The sequence below is a fragment of the Lipophrys pholis genome (assembly GCF_963383615.2).
Source record: "Lipophrys pholis genome assembly, chromosome: 2".
Classification (NCBI taxonomy): domain Eukaryota; kingdom Metazoa; phylum Chordata; class Actinopteri; order Blenniiformes; family Blenniidae; genus Lipophrys; species Lipophrys pholis.
Window position 1 is genome coordinate 19,324,482 of NC_137636.1, and position 19,152 is coordinate 19,343,633.

General features: G+C 38.8%; 1 protein-coding gene across 1 annotated transcript in view; it reads right to left on the bottom strand.

Moving 5' to 3' along the window:
* Window positions 1-19,152, bottom strand: part of ush2a (Usher syndrome 2A (autosomal recessive, mild)) — a 204,730-nt gene that overhangs the window by 133,740 nt on the left and 51,838 nt on the right. Inside the window, exons 18-27 of the mRNA XM_080458072.1 lie at window positions 18,467-18,630; window positions 18,119-18,277; window positions 17,805-18,033; window positions 16,830-16,953; window positions 16,501-16,648; window positions 14,951-15,226; window positions 12,153-12,328; window positions 11,475-11,622; window positions 5,482-5,588; window positions 5,119-5,242 (exon numbers count right to left, since the gene is read on the bottom strand). Coding sequence (XP_080314198.1) covers window positions 5,119-5,242; window positions 5,482-5,588; window positions 11,475-11,622; window positions 12,153-12,328; window positions 14,951-15,226; window positions 16,501-16,648; window positions 16,830-16,953; window positions 17,805-18,033; window positions 18,119-18,277; window positions 18,467-18,630 — 1,655 coding nt within the window. The remainder of the gene's footprint in view (window positions 1-5,118; window positions 5,243-5,481; window positions 5,589-11,474; window positions 11,623-12,152; window positions 12,329-14,950; window positions 15,227-16,500; window positions 16,649-16,829; window positions 16,954-17,804; window positions 18,034-18,118; window positions 18,278-18,466; window positions 18,631-19,152) is intronic.

The following is a 19,152-nucleotide window of genomic DNA, read 5'->3' on the forward strand; positions in this document are numbered from 1 at the left end:
CTTTGCCATTAATCTATACCGAGTAATGACTGACTTTAATTTCCTGAAATCCACTGCTACTACTTTCATCCTTCTGTTGTACTGAGCTATGGTGAGAATACTAATAAAATGCCAGGCTCACAAGTTTTTCAATTTACCCTTATATGTTGACTCATTACTATTAGAAGTCAACCTGTGACTTCATGCTGGTGCTATTGATGAATGGAGGGATCACTGATCACTGATGATCACTGGTAATCCAAGCACATCCTTAAAGGGTACCGGTGTTCACGATGACGATGGAAAATGTGTGTTTTCTCAGAAAAATAAGACCCCTATCTTTCGTGTTAGTCCAGGCACTTCCTTTTCCAAACTGAAGAATTACTAACTCCGACCTACTACAGGAAGGTCTGACCAAAATATGTAACGGTACCTCTAATGACATTTCAGATGATCTGAATAATGTCTTGATGGCTTATAAACAATTATTCCAAACCAGAACCAGTTGTAGTGTTGTTTCAAACATTAAACACATTTCTAGAACAAAAATACATTTTGCTTCTCCCTGATGCCATTTCTGCAGGTGTATTGTATTACTTAACAAAGTCATATCCTGTAAAATGGTGGGCTAGGATTGCTCAGGTAAGTGCTACATTGGAATGTTTGTTCCTCAGACTGGTATTAAATGCCTTTTGCATATGATTTCCACTCTAAAGTTCTACCAATGTATAAATTTAAGAAACTGCTATCGATCATGGCGACAAAGTCTCGAATGAAACAATAAACAAGTAAAGCGAGTCAACCTTTGTTCTGAGAGGTTGTGAGTCTGTGTGATAAACAAGGTGTTATCCAAGCATGTCCGAATGTACATCAGCTAAGTGACACTGTTCGTGCTCAGCAGTACCTCTTTCAGATTTCCCCAAAGGACTTGTGCTACTTCACACTGACAACCACTCTGGAGCCATCAACAGACAAACCTGAGCACACACCATGACAGGTGACTCCAGTATACATGCACACAAGCACTTCTATAGTCCAAAGCACACAGGCTTAAAAAAAACCAACAAAAAAAAGAAACACCAGTGAGCACATGCAGACCTCTGAGCAGATATTAAATACTCACAGAAACACACATATACATCTCCATCTAAAATAAATTGATTATCATGAAAAAGTTCTATATTTTTAGTCAAATATTATATAGAATAAGTACAATTAATATTTTAAGCCTTTATTTCTTCAAATGTGGGTGATTGTGGCTCACATTTAATGAATGCCCCTAATTCACTGCTCAGAAAATTAGATTATCACAATTTAGGGTCATGAAAAAAAACAAAAAACAGAAATGTCAAACTTCTGAAAAGTATGTTCATTTCCATGTACTCAATACTTAGTTTGGCCTCCTTTTGCATGAATTACTGCATCAATGTGGCGTGGCATGGAGGTGATCAGCCTGTGGCACTGCTCAGCCGTACGAGAAGAGCCGGTGCTTTGATAGCAGCCTTCAGGTCACCTGCATTGTTGGGTCTGGTGTCTCTTATCTTCCTCTTGACAACAGGTGAGTTTGCTGGCCAATCAAACACAGTAAAACCACAGCCACTGAGCCAGCTTTTGGTACCTTTGGTAGTGTGGGCAGGTGCCAAGTCCTGCTGGAAAATGAAATCAACATCTCGATAAAGCCTGTTGGCTTTCAATGGACTATATGTTTATAGACTGTAGGACTAAAGTGGAGCATCCCAAGAGAAATCACACATGCCCCTCTGCATAGAGTGCCCAGCCTGAACTTACAGCACAGCGTGAAGTACGAGGCCGCTGTGCTAAAAAAATAAATTTATACAAATATCTTCAGTAAACTGTCACTTTGATTTCTCCACTCAGGCCCAACAATGAATACAAAAGGCTAAAATGATGACATTTCCCCTAATTTGTGAAGATGTCCTCATCAAGCAGCAAGTATGTCCACTCTCTCCTCTTTTATATCTCTGTAGATCTGTGGCTCACAATCTAAAATAATTTGAGCTCAGATTGGCTCTATCTGATATCAGATGTGCCAAATCATTACAGTGAAGCCACTGATCATTAGTGGCAACACGCACATACAACAGCTGGAGTCTTTAGAATAAAAGCAATTGGCAGTTTACAAATTCTAGAAAGGTTTTAGTTTAGTGTTTTTTGGCACGTGCAAATCTACTTTTGACAATAGTCCAGACAAACTCCATGGGTCCCCCTATGAAATTAATGTTATATATTCTTTTTCAACACCAAACAATTGTACAGTGTTGCCTCGAAAGTGAGCTTTTATATAAATAAGATTAAGCTATTTTTTAACTAGTGATAATTGTAAGAAAGTTGTGGGGAAAAAAGGGTTAGAATCTTATTTTAAACAATATGCTACATTAACAAGGACCAATATTGAGCCCTTTGTAATTTGAATTTGTTGTTTTTCCTCTCTCTGTCTCAGTAAACAGTGGAGGTTGTGTGTAATCATCTACACAACATAACCTGAATAACTCCAGTCATGTTAGCTCTCTGCTGGCATTAATCAGAGCCTGGCGTATTAATGAGAGCGCGGCAGCTAGCTAATTACACCCATAGATTCTGCAGCAGCCCATTAAATATACAAATGACAGAATTAAAGAGCCCAGCCTCTTCTGATTAATCTTTAAATGGGGAAAAACTAATGATGTCTGTGCAAACTTTCCTTTCACACATTTCTCCCCCTCTCCTTTCAACGTCAATGCCTGGCAATCAATCATATTAATTAAGGGAAAATAATTTGTATCATTTAACATTTCCTTCTTTCCTACTCGGTTGTTGCAGTGGTACTGCAGCAATTTACTGTATTAGATCTGTCTGGAAATTATTCAAGTCTATTTGTTACTGCATAATTTTTTTATTTTATTTTTTTTTATATTAAATACTTGCGTGATGTTTCCTCTCTCTTTGCTGTGGATCGAAGAAATACATCTGGATTCACGATGACTATGAGCAGGAGACTGTCTTCATTCATATCAGGCTATTTCATGTTCAAACAGTGAAGAATTACGATGCATAGAGGAAAGAACTATTTAATCTTTTGACCAATTACCATCTAAATAAGAATGGTCAATTCAAATTCAAACATCCAGAGTAGTAAGTCAGTAGGGTTTAAGATACATTACCGATAAGATGAATGAACTAACATGCATTTATGGAAAGAAGCACTTACAACGTATTCATTTAGGATCAGGATTCTATATAGCAATAATCCTGTTTTGTCTAAAGTATGATTCAGTGTGGTGAATGTTGTCCTTAATACCCTTATAGGGCATTAAGAAGCATCTTTAAAAGCGAAGAGACTTCATTTATGGAAACATGCAATTTTATAATAGTAATTGCACATGGAAAACAACCTATTTGGGCAATAATCTTACTAAAGTGGCCATAAAATAACAGGTGAAAGGGCAAATATCATGTGATTTGAGAAGGTAAAGTATCCTGACTTTAACTAAGATTAAACATACAGAATATTGATCTCGCTCAATAATGTTCCCATAATTCACATGTTTAGGAAAGCAGGAAACAACAGATTATTAATATTCTTGGACTGGTGCATAATGTTGATGGAGAAAAATGATGATTTGCTGATTCCCACTGAAAGCCCATCAGGATTTTCTCTGAGACATTAATGCTGCACCATGAACAAAAAAAAAAGAACCTTAAAAGAATTCTCTGTGGATTAAAAAAAACAACCTACCAATGGGGCCTAGGACTTTAACCCACTTCCCTTACAAGAAAAAGTTATGCAAAGACTCAGTGCATATACAAATTTTACACTTGTCATTGTCAGAGTTACAAGGTTTCCACAAGACATCAACGATTGACGAGTCTCTCCTCTGTGATCAATTGACTCTTGAGGGGGCATTACACTGCATTACATTCATAATCCAATTTGGCTTTGATTTGTTCGCTGTTCCGTGCGCTTCGATGGGAATAATTGTCTGTAGATGATGCTATTAGTATTGATGGTTGTAAAAGGGCGATGGTTTGAGGACTGCCGACACATTGATGGTCCTGAATAGATCCGGTCTGAAAGTGATTGTCTGATCCATTACCCTTTATGAAGGAGGAGAATGAAGGAGATGAGACGCACCCCTCAATAGCAAAAATCATCATCTATTTGCTGGCAGTGTTCAGAGAGATCTATTTGCTATTGTGTCAGAGATGCAAGGGTGCTTTCACAAATAGTTTGTTGATTTGGGATAAAAACTCAAGAGTGCAAGAAACAGAACAAAAGACTATGACCTCAATAAATACTGTTTGGACTTATTGTCAAGAAAAACAAACAACTAGAATATTAATTGGCTACTAATTTAACTTTACTTCATATTTTCAGTCTTACGATTTGAACTTCATAATCATTGTTTAGCCTGTATGTAGTTTTTCAGGCACATTCATCCAGACATACACATAAAAGCTAAATGCAAAGGTGTATGCTCTACTCTTAAACATAAATGAATGTTTTATTCCCGCCCTTTTAAGATGAGCCACAAAACCCAATAAAAATATTTCTACTTGTAATAGGTATGCAATTTGAGTTTTTTGAGCTGCAAATATGTTCTGTTCCAAGTACAACAAAATACATTTTGCCTGTTTTTGTAACATTTTACGAGGCAAGTCAACATGGCTCAAAAAGGTTTTCTCAAACACACAACTGCAAACTTTGTGTCGGCGCAGAACGACAAGACTGGCGATGCAAGGTTTGTGCAGGACAGTGAAGTAATCTCAAGTGGCATCAAAGAGCTTTGCGTGCTCAAATCCCTCTGATTAGTATCAGCAGTCATTAATTATGAGCGTCAGACTGGGTGATGTTCTCAGATGAAGCAGAACATGTTTGGCTGTGCAGCTCAACCCTCTAATGATGCTGGTAAACAGAAAGATAATTGTCCTTTAAGATGACTGGGGAAGTCATTCTAAAGGAATGTCACTAGAAAGCTGAGAGACAGCAGTGCCGTCAGCCAACGCCACAAAAACACACGCGTGTACGCATGCAGGTCAATGCATTCTCACAGGTGCGGCATTCTACAGTGAAAACAATCATGTCGTCCATTTTCTGAAACACGCACCGTCATCTGCATGTGCCTCTGTCTATTTTCTTACCGGTGAAATCTGTGTTGACTGGTATCAAATCACTGGGAAAACGAAAGTAACTGCTTCCCGAGAACCTGGTTCCTCTGACGACTGGATCTTGTGGATGAGAGAGAGAGACGTCCGACCTCTCCACCTCAAAGCAAACAAATAACTATGTTAATATCATAAATGGAAATGGAGCATCCATTAATGCAACAGTTGTCAAATGTTGAGATTCAGTTTACAAACTGTCTGTAAAAATTGTCTACCGGGCTTCAAGCTGAAGCTGGCATTGTTGCACGTTTGGATGGGTGGATGGATAGATGAAGGGATGAGTGGATGGATGGATGGAACTACATAAGCTGTTTTAGACCTTATGTGGAAGGTACTTACCTGATATAGTGGGTGTGGACCATTAAGTTGGTCCGGGGGTTCCCACTTTATGCGAATGGTCGATTCATTTATTGGATATAATTGAGGAGAAGACAGTCCTGTTGGTGCTGGGAAGGAAAAGATAATAAATCAAATCAGACGCCACATGAAGTTTTGAAACGCATACATCCCGTTGTAAAAGTGTTTGATTTCAAATGGTCAAATATGTAAACACAGACGAATTGAGACTAACTTACTAAAAATATTAAACGCCTGCCGTTAGATTCATGAATAAAAAGATTTTGTGCTTAGCTTTCACAATTTTAAAAACAGGCCTTAAGCTTATTTTCTCCCATACACACCTTAAAAGAGATTGATTTAATTTTCACCTTTTAGCTTAAATTAGGAAGGTACCGCATTCACAGTTTCAAGGTGTACCAATAATAAATCAGGCATATATAAGTTGATATTGGAAAGAGAGATATATAAGGATGAAGGGATGAAAGATAGCAAATGATGGACTGGTATAAAGACGGGAAACGTGTGTGCTTTAAGAGCCATTCCATGGAAGCAATTCTGTGTGTGTGTGTGTGTGTGTGTGTGTGTGTGTGTGTGTGTGTGTGTGTGTGTGTGTGTGTGTGTGTGTGTGTGTGTGTGTGTGTGTGTGTGTGTGTGTGTGTGTGTGTGTGTGTGTGTGTGTGTGTGTGTGTTTCAGTAATTGTCTAAATGGTCTGTGGTTGGAGTAAATTAGCTCTTGGTGACACACATGTGGACCATCCTTAGTGTGATTTCTAATAGAGCTCTTAAAAGGAAAGTGGACAGCTTGTCTTAGGCGCTTCATCTTGCCGCATCAAACCATAAATTAGTGTCAATCGATATCTTACCAGTCTATTGATATTGAGCTATGGTGACATTTAAAACATTGTCAGTGCCACACATGTGTTAATATGCTTTTGCTTTAAGGTGGCTATAGACTGATCATGAGATAAAATGTGTAGTTATTCTTTACGGTGAGGGGTTCATGGATTCTTGTAGTCATGGTCGTAGTACCACAGACCGCCTTGGAAAAGCTTTAAAATTTCGCAGCCACGTCTCACTCCATTGCACTACATAGCTGCAGAATCAAAACCGAAATGATAGTTTGTAGATTCCAGCGGAGATAAAATGCTAAACCTTTTTATCTTTTACTTTTTTTCACTGTACATTAATGCTGGTAGAACAACTGCTTCATGTAATCATTTCCTGAAGGTGCCTTCAGTGGCGTATGTAGATGATGAACAAAATAATGTTATTTTTGCAATCTTCGATTTAGCAGTTCATATATTTATAACGCTGCTAAAATGACACAGTCTGTAGGACATTTATAAAAGAGGTGGAATGCGTTGTAAATACAGCATTTTCGAAATTCCCTTTTAGGTTATTATGAACTCAATTTCATCGAGAAAATGATAGTGGTGAGCTACAGCTCTGAAATGTGAGAATGTACAATGTTCGCCTGCATCGGTCACGATCAGAACCAGTTAGCAAGGTAGTACAGTATAGGGCACATGAGACAACACAAGCCTCTCACTACATGATTCTGAGAAAAAACCCACTGGCAAAATGGACCACGCTCTGCTGGTTTTGAAGTTTGATCAAACTGGACTGACTTCCCCGAGTGGGAATGTCCCTGGGTAACGATCAACTGGTGAGACCGTGATGCTGCTGAGGATCATATCCTGTAATTCACCTGTCAGTGCGATTGTCCCCTTTGATGGCACCCAATGTCCAGGCTGTCTTTATTTTCACTTCTATGTTTTTCTTCACACTAATAAGAGGGATTGGCTGACACTGATTCAAAACTACAAAGAAATATTTTCTCTTGTCTTTGTAGTGAATGGATTAATCAGAATGAATAAATATAATTTTTTCAAATGTTATTCTGCCAGTAGGTGTGAATGTGTTAGCTCACACTGCCACAACTTTCAGCATCCAATAACATAAAACCTAACACCCAAAACTTGACTAACGGACAATTTATGTTAGAGCATGAGTGATGACTGCTTTATTAAGGGCAGACAAATATCCTATTTTATCAGCAATTCACTGACAAAGTTCATTAACCTATTTTTCTTTTGTGCAGTTAATCAGGTACTTCACCGTTACACTGTGGAAATGACACATGGACACACAGATCTTGTGTCTAACACAATTCTGAACACAATGACTTCACTGAACAGACAGGTTTGAGTGTGTATTACTGTTGGATAACCCCCCCCCCCCCCAATGACTGGAGTGAATGTAATACCAACATTTGTCCTTTGTCTGTCATGTATTCATTTCTTGTATGTGCTTGTTAATTCAAATAAATATACTTAACACTGTGACACAATCAGTTTGACAAAACCCACTCGCCTTATCATGAGTATGCTTAAACACGCACGCACGCTGGCTCGCCAGCACGCACGCACGCAAGGTTAACAGTCCACCAGAAAGGTTAATTTTAGCTGCCGACATGGTAATGAAGCAGCTAAATCATGGGCCAGCTCCCAGGAGCAATTGTGCATGTGTGTGTGTGTTTCCTGTTTTTACAGCGACTGACATGTCTTAACAGGCTCTTAGCGTACAGTTACACCAAGCACATAAGCACACCACTTATTGACATGGCGATCCCCTGCCATGCATATTTCTCTTCTCAAGAAGGGCCTCAGGCCAATTATGCATAAATCAATAAAGTTCCTGTTCTGTTGAGTGGTGTTACAGTGTTAGTGTGTATGTGTATATGTCTTTCTGTGTGCATGTCTTGTAGAACAAGCCTTTATGGATGTAGGATACATAAAACATCACCATCAGCCCCTGATTAGCCACTCACTTTATGTCGTGATCGATAACTTTGTGGGAAGACACACACATTGAAACAATTGCGAATGCATCAACCCACGTGGACCGAGACCTCTTTCCTTGTGGCGTTACGTCTGTCTCAGTGTGTGCGTTAATGTTTAGTCCTGTGCTTTTGGTGTAACTCCAGTGGTTTCACAGATGCTGCCTGCTCACTTACAGCAGATGGTAGCTGATTCTAATGGCCCGGCCTTATGTGTGGCAGATTTATCAGCGCATCTGCAGCAAGCTCATGTTCGCTTCCCAAGGAGTGACAATTAATGTGATGATAGTATCCTCCGCAAACAGAACTTAGCCCTGCAGAACTCAAAATATTCACTGTATTTCAACAGAACACAGGATAAGGACCGGAATGAGAGTTTTGAACAGATGTTAGGACAAATTCTTATCAATGCGTACTGAAAGTAGGGTTTGTGCTAATGAGGAGGAGCAAAGTGACATCCAATTGTTCGGAAGGGAATTTTGAAGTAAATCTAAATGCATGAATTCCATTTGAGATCAAACAAAAAGTAAGTTACTGTGTGGAAAAATAATCTGTCCTTTGTTGGAGTGGGAGTGTCTAGACGAGGGGTGTTCTGCTTTATTCAAATAGATTTGGTTATATATTTGGCGAAGGAGAGAGAAAAGCAATGGACAGATTCAAAAAGAAAGTTATAAAGTATGAGAGGCAAGAAGCTAAATAAATACGGGTAAAACATTAATAAGGGTGATCAACCAATATTGTGTTGGTCTGGACATGTCAACTTTCCGCATCCAGTTCAGGGCCGTTTCAGAAAGCTTTACATAGAAGAATCACTCAAAACACAAGTTTTGGAGTGAGTGTTTGTATGGTTTTGTTTCTCACATCAAGCAAACTATTGCCTCTGATTTTCCTGCAAACTGGTAAAATAGGGCCTTTTCAAAAATGCAATTCAGACATTACCAATGATTTTCTTCATTTCTGTGTCCAGTCAGACTTAAAAATTGAGCTATTATAAGAAAATGTATTAATAATCATAATTTCCTTATTCTTAGGTTACTATGCATTGTTAAAAAAAATATCATTTCTGGCATAGTAAAGCATGTTGAATAACCTCTGAGAAGTGAATGTGAATGTGTCGGTGGTTAAAGAGCGATATCATTTTGTTATATAATTAAATCTTCTTGCCATACAAAGAGTCATCATTTAATACAGTATTTCAAGATCTGGCCAAGTGTCCTTTCGTTTGGAAGTCAAAATGTGGTCACTCTATTTAGGTGGATGCACACACACAAGAGAAAGACAAAAGAAAAGCAGCAGCTTTTCAGGACATTAAAAATGACCTTTGTTGGTTACAGCTTCTCCGTAAGAGTGAAGTGTTGAATACATCACTAAGGGGGAGTCCAGCTTTCAACGACTGATAGTTTATCAAAAAATATTTTCAGGGAGTTGTCAAAAGGATCATTAAACTAAAGAGGGGAAAAAAAAAAGACAGGAGATGTCTCGCTGAAGCAGAAGCTCAACACCCAGCGGATTCGCACATGCTATGCAAATTGTTTTGAGATTAAAAAAAAAAAAAAAAAGTCTGCCAAACGGCATATGCCATTATCATTTCTTATAGTTGAAACAAGGGACATCTTTGGCGTTGGATGAAACAAAACGGTGGCAACAGATGTGGCTGTTAAAAATACATTCAAAAAGTCAACTGGGTACAATAAGCCATATTGAATCCTACTGTATTACAGTCAAGACAAGTCTTTGGAATCACTTGAAATAAACATTGTCGCTGTGTCAACAGATGTAGCCATTAAAAATACATTTAAAAAGTCCACCGATTACAATCTGAAGTATCATTCATCACAATAAACACAAGGAATGACTTTTGGAGAATTGTATGAAATGAAAATATTCGCTATGTCAACAGATGTAGCTGTTTAGACTATGTTCAAAAGCTCAAATCCCTGAGCAAGTATTTATAGATGAAAGCCCCTTTTTTTTTTTTTTTTTTTTCTCACAATCACTTGGAGAATCCATTGTCTATTCACCTAAAGAGATAAACAAAACTAAAACAAAACAGAAAAACACTTATAACATGAGCAGCAAGCGTAGAAACTACAAGTGAACAGATGGAAAAGTGTGTCGGAGGGTCAGGTGTGCGTGTGAGAGCAATATGTATATTGCTGGGTGATTCATCTTCCTCTGTTGCCATGTGCTATTTGTGTTTAAGTGATATCTTCCTACCCCTTTTCAGGCATGCTAATCAGATATGCGAGATATGTATGTGCGTGTGTATGTATGTTGATAAGTATGTGTGTGTCTAATTAAACAGAGATTATATATTTTTTGTACATCTATATTTTCCTAAGATATAATTTATTTATTTATTAACATAAATGGTGTATATATTTTGGGACGTGTGTGTGTGTGTGTGTGCGTATAGGAATATTGGATACATATGTGATTGCACAAAATGTATTAAATGTCTCACATGCCAGAAATGAATGAATAATAAATAAATAAATTTAAAAAAAACACTGAGGAAGCAACAGACAAGTGAAAAATAGCCAAAAGTGTGATATTAATAAAAAGTGTGTGTGTGTGTGTGTGTGTGTCGTCCTGTACTGATCAATTAGTGCTCATCTCTATCCCAAAGATTTGTGCCTGAGTAATTAAACACAGCTAATTCATCCTACTTCCATGGAGAGAGAGAGAGAGAGAGAGAGAGAGAGAGAGAGAGAGAGAGTGAGAGTGAGAGCGAGAGCGAGAGAGAGACATTGTATGTGTGTTCCTGAATCTCGGTGTGTGTTTGATTCATGGCCAGCAGGAACTATGTGCTACGCCACATTTTTCTCCTTGTAATTAACATTAAATTGTTTTTACTGCCGTGCACCATGAATATCCCCTCTGGTTAACATGACCAATGCTGTCGCCGCTCAAGTACCCGATGACTGAATGTGTGCTCCTGGGAGTGTGTGCGTGCTTCTGTCAGACGCTTCTGATGTAGTTCTTATGAAGAAAGTCCCACACAAAGAGTCAATAAACACAGAGTGGGTGGCAGAGATGAGATTCCATTGAACTCAAAATATTTTTTCACTCAACATTTCCCAATATGCAGCTCTATGTCAAGATTATACAAGTTAATTTGTTTATCACTGACTTTTATGTACATGTATTTTACCTGCTGGTGAGGTCCGTCCTGTGCTTGGTAAACTGGTAATGCATCCAGTGTTTGTGCAGAGTGTGACAGTGAAGTTGTATGCATGGTAAGGCTTCAATCCTCTCGCTATGTAAACAGGCTGTTCTAATGGTCCCACCCTGTGCAGCACCTGTGAAGAGAGAAGAGAGAGGGAAATAAAACCAAGCACAAAAAAAAAGGAAGCAATGGGATAAACTAGCAAATATCTGAAAAACAAAGATTTATGTTCCTTAAGCCAGTGGCACAATTTTCTGTTAAATTAGATTTTTATTTTTTGGTTTCACTATTAACTAAGGGCCCAATTTACTTGGTCTTTGTTTGCATGTGATTTGCAGGAGATCGACAGAGCATAATAGCATGGTCAACAACACATGTAAAGACATGTTCATTCCTTGCGTCCACTATGAAATGGTCAGTTGGAGAACCGAGTGCCCCTAAAGGCAGAAATCATAGCAGAGGAAGTAAATAAACATATGAGGTAGTGTAAACTAATGCATATTGCAATTTCTCCTCCCAATACATTGTATAGACATATAGAAATACATGTCTGGCAACTAGTTATTGTTGAGCCCATCAAATCTTGTGTTTGCAAGAATTTCTCCACTTGCCAACGTCTGTAAATAAAGATAATGATTGTAATCCGGTGTGTTCAGCTTTTACCTGACTTATAACTGGAGGAGCGTAGGGATTATTTGTCTGTTCCGTGAGCATGTTTACGCGATATTCTGTAACTTGTCCTCTGGCGATCACCCCTTCACCCTCAGTGGACCTCCACGTCACCTTGAGACTGTTGGATGACAGTGCTGACACTTGTGGAGGAGCCACGAACTCTGGGACTGAAAACATAAGAGCCAAAGAAAGACTTGTTAAGCTTTTTCAGACATTAGTTGGAAGGAATCACCTAATGCTTATACCACGGATATGTGGTACATCAATCATTCACATAAGATCTGCTGAAGAAACCGCAAACAGTGAAAATGTAGTTGAACAGCGACACAGCGTTTTTTTACTGACTAGTAACTAGTTCGTTGTTTTGTGTAAACTACTCTCTGTGTAGTAATAGTGTTTGTCTCTGATCTGAGAACAACACAAGCACTATATCTTCCTTAAACTCATACTGTCCCGCTTAAAAAAATTATAATAATGTAAGAGTCAATTTAAGCACATTTGAAGCAGTGAATTGGAATTACTCAGGATAACTGAATTTATATCAAGGTATAAAATATCAAACCATAGCGCTCAATAAATCTTTATGAGAGATGCGCTTGGTTCTAAGGATGAAGTTTTTGTGGCATTCATAATGATCAAAGTTGCCCATCCGTGACATATAGTTTGGCAAAGAAAAAGTTGTTTTATTGAATGTTTTTCTGTTTGTAAATGTGCTCTTGCAGAGACAAGGTGGGTTATTAGTTACAACCTGAGAGCTGTTCTGATAGCCTGCACTTCCCAACTGTTTTCAGGTGGGCAGATTTCATTTAAACTCAGGGAGTTTTAATTGCGGCATCTTGACAAGTCTCACATCTATGAGAGGCTCACCATTAAACGCACTGCTCTTTGAATTAAAGCAAAACCAAATCTTCTCTCAAAACTCTTTTTTTTCCCAACACAATTTAAATTTTAAATGACACAGGTTTTTAGGAAGACTGAAATGTTTTGCGGTGGCCGGCACTCTCGCCTCATAGCATTAATCTCCCTTGTTGAAGTCCAGGTTGAGCCTGTGGGTCTTTCTCTGTGCAGTATTTCTGTTCTTGCTCTGCACGTGCGGGTTTACGCTGGGTAGTTCATCCGTAGTTAACTGGAGACTCTAAATTACTCGTAGGTGTAAATATGAGTGTGTGGTGGTGTGTCTCTCTGCGTTTGTCCTGTGAAATACAGGCGATCTGTCCAGGGTGTGCTCTGCCTTTGCTTGCAGACAGCTGGAACTGGTTCCAGCATCCTGTGAACCTGACTGGGACAAAGTGGTGTAGAAGACGGCTGCAAGAATTTATAATAAACTTTGCAAAGCTTGCATCATCCTGTGCAACATCAACAACATGGGCTTGTTCATAAAAATGCTTCAGAAGTACATTTATAGGAAAAATGAGTAAATCAAAACTCTTAGCCTTTAGATTAGTTTCTAGATTCAATGTCATTTCCTGCATGTTGATTTTCAGTGACAAATTAATGGTGATGAAAACTGTAAATACACTTTCCCTCTGAATGATGTGCATCAAATAGTGGGACATTAAAATCCCCATTTTAAAGACATAAAACAGTTTTCAAAGAAACTAGATTTAGATTGTCCGAAACCACTCAGCAGATCAAAAACGGATCATTTACAGACAGTTGAGTGACACTTTGACACAAACACATACATCAGAAATCAAAATGTAGCGGATATTATGTGGACTTAATGGATTTTAGTGCTATAAAATGCTGTGGTTGTGAAAGCCACTATTACACCAAAGATTAGAGGGAAGGATTCTTTATTCCACTGTTGATGGCATCTTACTGTGAAATATGCTGTGAAATGTGATTCATGGTCGACATAACCAGTCATATTCGCTTTTTCTAACACAGCGCACAAACACCGACACACATCCCACATTTAAAATGGTGTTATCATATGCTTGTTATCCAGACACATAGCTTAGAGTGATGTTGGAGGCAATCGTTTAGTCCTAATGAGCCATATCATCTCTTTGAAATTCAAATACCTTAATGAGTTTCCCCTCCCCCACGTGCAGTTTTTAGTTACTCCTACCATCACTGCTTCCTTCTCCACAATACACGTAATGAATAGTCCTTATTTTTGTTGTTTTTTGAAGTTTGTTTTTTAATGTCATTTATGTATTTTCACTGCATCTATTAGTAGGACCCTGGTGGACAGACAGATATAATGTGAATCTTCCCTTTATTATAATTCAGTAACTGCTTTGGGTTTGGGCAACACATCATTCAAGTCAAGACATTTTGGCTTACTGTTTTCACTAACTTTTATCATTTGTCCACATAGCTATTAAGGAATCACCTTGGATGACCACAGATAATTAAACGATGGCCATTATTTCTCATATAAACACATAGAATGGCTTATACTCAAAGGAAGAGCTTGGGAGGGAGAATCAAGCTGAGGTACGGGATTGTATTCGAGCCAGGAAATAATGGAGAAACTCCAGCATTAAAAAATACTCACTGGACTCTCAGCTAGTAATGGCTGCCAAATGGCAAAGGGTCTATCATTTAATGATTAAAAAGAATTATTATCTTTAGGGGGGGGGTAGACCCTTTCTGAGGACTAAAAAGTAATTTTGCTTGATGTCTAATCACTGTCAGTAAATCACTAATCATGGCAGCACTACAGCCCACAGAGCTACTATCTGAACAAAATCGATATAGTAACTTTGTTGAATTTAAAGATACCTTGTGTGTCTAAATGATAAAAGAAAAATGTAAACGATAAAATTGTCTACACACACCTCCCTCCATGGTGCGTGCTGTGGTCCAATCCGATGTGACACTTCCTGCAGTATTGATGCTCACAACTCTGAACTGGTAAGTCGAAAAAGCCTTCAGACCCCCCACAGTGGTACTATTCTCTGGAGGCGATGCCTTGCTTCTGTTGGTTAGCCTTGGTGCTGTGGAAACATTCGGATGCTGCCCTCCGGAGCTGAACACTTTCCTCTCAATATGACTTGAACGACTCTGCGAATCAATTGGTCCACGCAGAAATACCTCATGTCTTGTGATAATACCTGGGAAAATATAATAATAAATCAGTCTGCAAAGGATTTGGGTTAGAATAAGGACAGAGCAACAGGATTGAAGTGGTATTAAAATGTTCTTATGCATGCAATATAAATAAAAAATTGCATGCAATGCAAACTCAACAGAGTGGAGATCATTTCGTTTATAAATATGGAAATGGAATAAAGCCAATCAATTACACGTCTTGGTGGCATCTCATCACTGAATGTGAAACACAGAAGCAGATATTGGGACATCTCATGGATGGAATACATTTAAAATGACCTCTTTGTGTCAATTTGTTCTACACTTTTACCAGAAGCAATGACCAAAGATACACAAAAAGAGCAATGTTAGGTTTCATGAGCCTGAACTTATCTTTTGACCCAAGGCTTTCTTAAAAGAGATGCAATGAACCATATTTTTTGCCTGGCATTGCCTTAGTTGTGTTCAAGAAGAAGAATCAGGACTGAATCTGGAAACCAGAAAAGATCTAACAATGTGTGGAAGTAGGACTAAAACAAAAAAACTGGAGTATACGAAATGAGGAGGCTAAAGAGACTTAACTACTCTTGAGGAACATAGATAAAGTCATGTAAGAAGATATACGAATGCTTTATGGGTCTCATTTGTAAGAATACAAATGTAGAGTGGAATTTGTTATCTGCATTTAATCCATCCCTAAGGAACAGAGGGAAGCTACTGTGTGGCGCCTGGGGAGCAGTTTGGGGTCAAGGGCATTGCTCAGGGAAACACAGTGGTAACCTGTCAACTGTGGGACTTGAACGTGTGAACTTCCCATCACAAGCTTGCTTCTCTAACCTCTCGGCTACCAGTGCCTGACTGGGTTTAGCAAGTCACTGGAAGGGAAACAAATTAACCGAGAGAGAACATTGAGGGACACAAACAGAGAGAAACCCAAGTTACAGGGCTTTGTATGACACTGAGCCTTAGAGCCATTACAAAGCTCTCTGGATTTACCAAAGGCAGTTCTAGCTCAGTGTGTATTTCTGTGTGTGTGTTCTTATGTGTGTGTGTGTGTGTGTGTGTGTGTGTGTGTGTGTGTGTGTGTGTGTGTGTGTGTGTGTGTGTGTGTGTGTGTGAAAGAGAAGGGGTGATTACTCCTTCAGACAGGGACATTAAGAATGACTATATTTGCTGTGATGTGCACTTGTAATATACTTAAAATGAACAATGTTTTTACTTAATTGTGCTGATGTGCATGCAGTTTATGCTTGTGCATGTGTTTCATACTCTGTAATATGTGTGTTTGGAGTCGTACCATTGGGCTGACTTGGGGGCTCCCATGAAGCGTGCAACGTATAAGGGCCTTTTGCAATGACTCGGGGAGGTGGCTGGTTCTTGGGTGGTGCCGAAGCTGTCAGCAGAGACAGTGGTGAGCTTGATGTGCACCCCCCTGAAGAGCAGGCCTGCAGGTGACAAAGTTGTGTTTTTACGACAGCTGTCAGTCGGCTGAAAATTTGCAATTAGTTTTCTATGCTGATGTTGATTTCTTTTTTCTTTAATTCAGTAAAATCACCCATATTTTGATTTCACCAGTCGTGAGAATCATCATATATTTGAAATAAACTGGATGTCAGACACACCTACCTCCAGGATAACAGTGTAGTGAGAGAAAGGGTTTAGACCGCTCACCACAGCCTCTGTGGATGAGCCTGTATAATGAATTGTGGGCCCTGCTCCACTTGATGAGTCCGTGGAAGACAGCACAAACCTTAGGGAGAAAAAAAACCCCTAATGTAAACAGTAGTTTTACAAGCAGGTGTTTGATCAGGGTGGATGGACGTGATGGCTCACCCATATCTAAACGATTTTCTACTTCGACAATATACACAAAAACAACCAAAACTTCAACAAACTAATACACAGTAGATTTAAATGCATACTATTAATCTAAACACCAGGCACAAATGAAAATGAAAACTTAGTTTAATTTCACCTAAACTATATGGTGATTTTCATGTTTGTGTGTAGAACGTCAAGCTCTACAGATGGCTTCGATTGTAAGATTTATACTATTTTACCTATGTTGTATATTTGTTATCAGAGTTGAGAGCTTTTCCACTTTCCAAAGTTTCAAATGCAAAATTAGGAAAAATGATTTTCAGATAAAATATGATAAAAAGTTTCTTTACCCCATCACAAAAAAAAAGAGAAAAAAACGACTAATGAAAATCCAATCTCACTCCCACTGACCTTCAACTCCATCCACTTGTTATTCTCAAGATCAGCTGTTCTGTTTGGTTCCCCTGAGATCCTCTTGGATTCACTTCACCAATAATCTAGATTAATCTTAATGTGTCGGATTTGAAAACATTTAAATGATTTATACCTTGTTTTGACAATATAGTGTTGCTTATTTCAAGTGTCAAGCTCTGTTGTGCTTCACTACTAAATAGAAAATGAATGATTAGGTTTGACTGTCACAGTGTTTTTTTGGCTGCGTTTCAATAAAGAGTGGTAAAATAAAATAAAAAAAATTAAGACACATTTGCTGGTGTTTATGTACCTTAACCTTCAGTCCACCTCTGAACAGTGTTCAGCGTCTTGCTCCTCCCGCCTTACCTCTCCACTGGGCCAGTGTTGTTTCGCGAAGTGCTCCAGTTGAAGCTCGCACTGGTTGGACCAGGTCGTCCCACAAGGTTCAAATGGATTTGGTCTGCTTCAGGTGGTGCACCCAATGTTTGGTATGTGGCCGATCCACTGATCGTTGCACCAGCTACATTAGCTGCTATGAGCCAGTAGGAGTAGTTTGCAAATGGGAAAAGTTCAATGTCTTCAAATGATTCAGGTCCTGCAAAAGAGAAAAGGAGTCATTGGTGCTGGACAATGATGAGATGAGACACTTTACACTGTGGAAAATTTGCATGAATACGTACTGAAAGGATATTGGCTTTGAATAGTATGCACTGAATGTCCATCCCTGACGAGTGTATAGTTGAGTTTGTGTGAGTTTGGAGAGTCTGGCGGATGCCAAGAAAGCTTAATAGAGGAGTAGCTGAGAGCTACACCTGCAGGCGCTGGCTGCTGGGAGGGAGCTGGATACACAGCGGCACAAATATAAAGTATGAAGAGAAACTCAGTAAAACACATTAACATGAAAAAGCACAGAGAAAAAAAACAACAACTGATCAGATGAACTTATGTAGCACATAGATGAATTGAGGCTTATTTGTTGAGAGGTGTGATGGTGCATGTTTGCATTCCCCATCCCATACAAAACAGACCTTTACTGCATCCAAAGGGGTTTTCAGGATCAAAATGACTCGCTCCAGGATGGCATGAATCACATTTGTTTCCAGTTACCAGCAGCTTACACACACAAGCTCCTGTGTCTGGATGGCATGAACCATTGACACTGCCCACTGGCTCACAGAGACAAGGATGGCATCTGAACAACAAGAAAAGGACAGGAAAAAACAAGGGTCATTGTACAATTCACAATTACATTCATTACTAACATGGTTGAGGACAATGCCACGCACAATATTGCTGACTCATACAAAAAGGAAATGCCACAGAGTATTAACAGAGTATTGTACAATCTAAAATCGGATCAATGGCAAATAATAGACAACATACCAAATAATAAAAGCAAGTAATGTTATGGCTTTAAAAATTTGAAGTCATTTTAAACTAAAAGTTGAGACAGGGGTGACACAAGAATAAAATAACTATGTGGTGATAACAAAAACATATTTTGGAGCATAGAGGTTTACTGACAACAGATCACTGACATGACAGAGTACAGAGACTGCCTCTCAAAAGTAAACTTCAGCAGAGGGGAAGTATTTAAAACATTCACCCGCTAAATGCTAAACATTGAGTCGAACGGAATAAATGTGGAAAACAAAGAGAAATTGTGATCATTTCTGTGGAAAACTGTGCATATGAACGATGCAGGGTCCTCTCC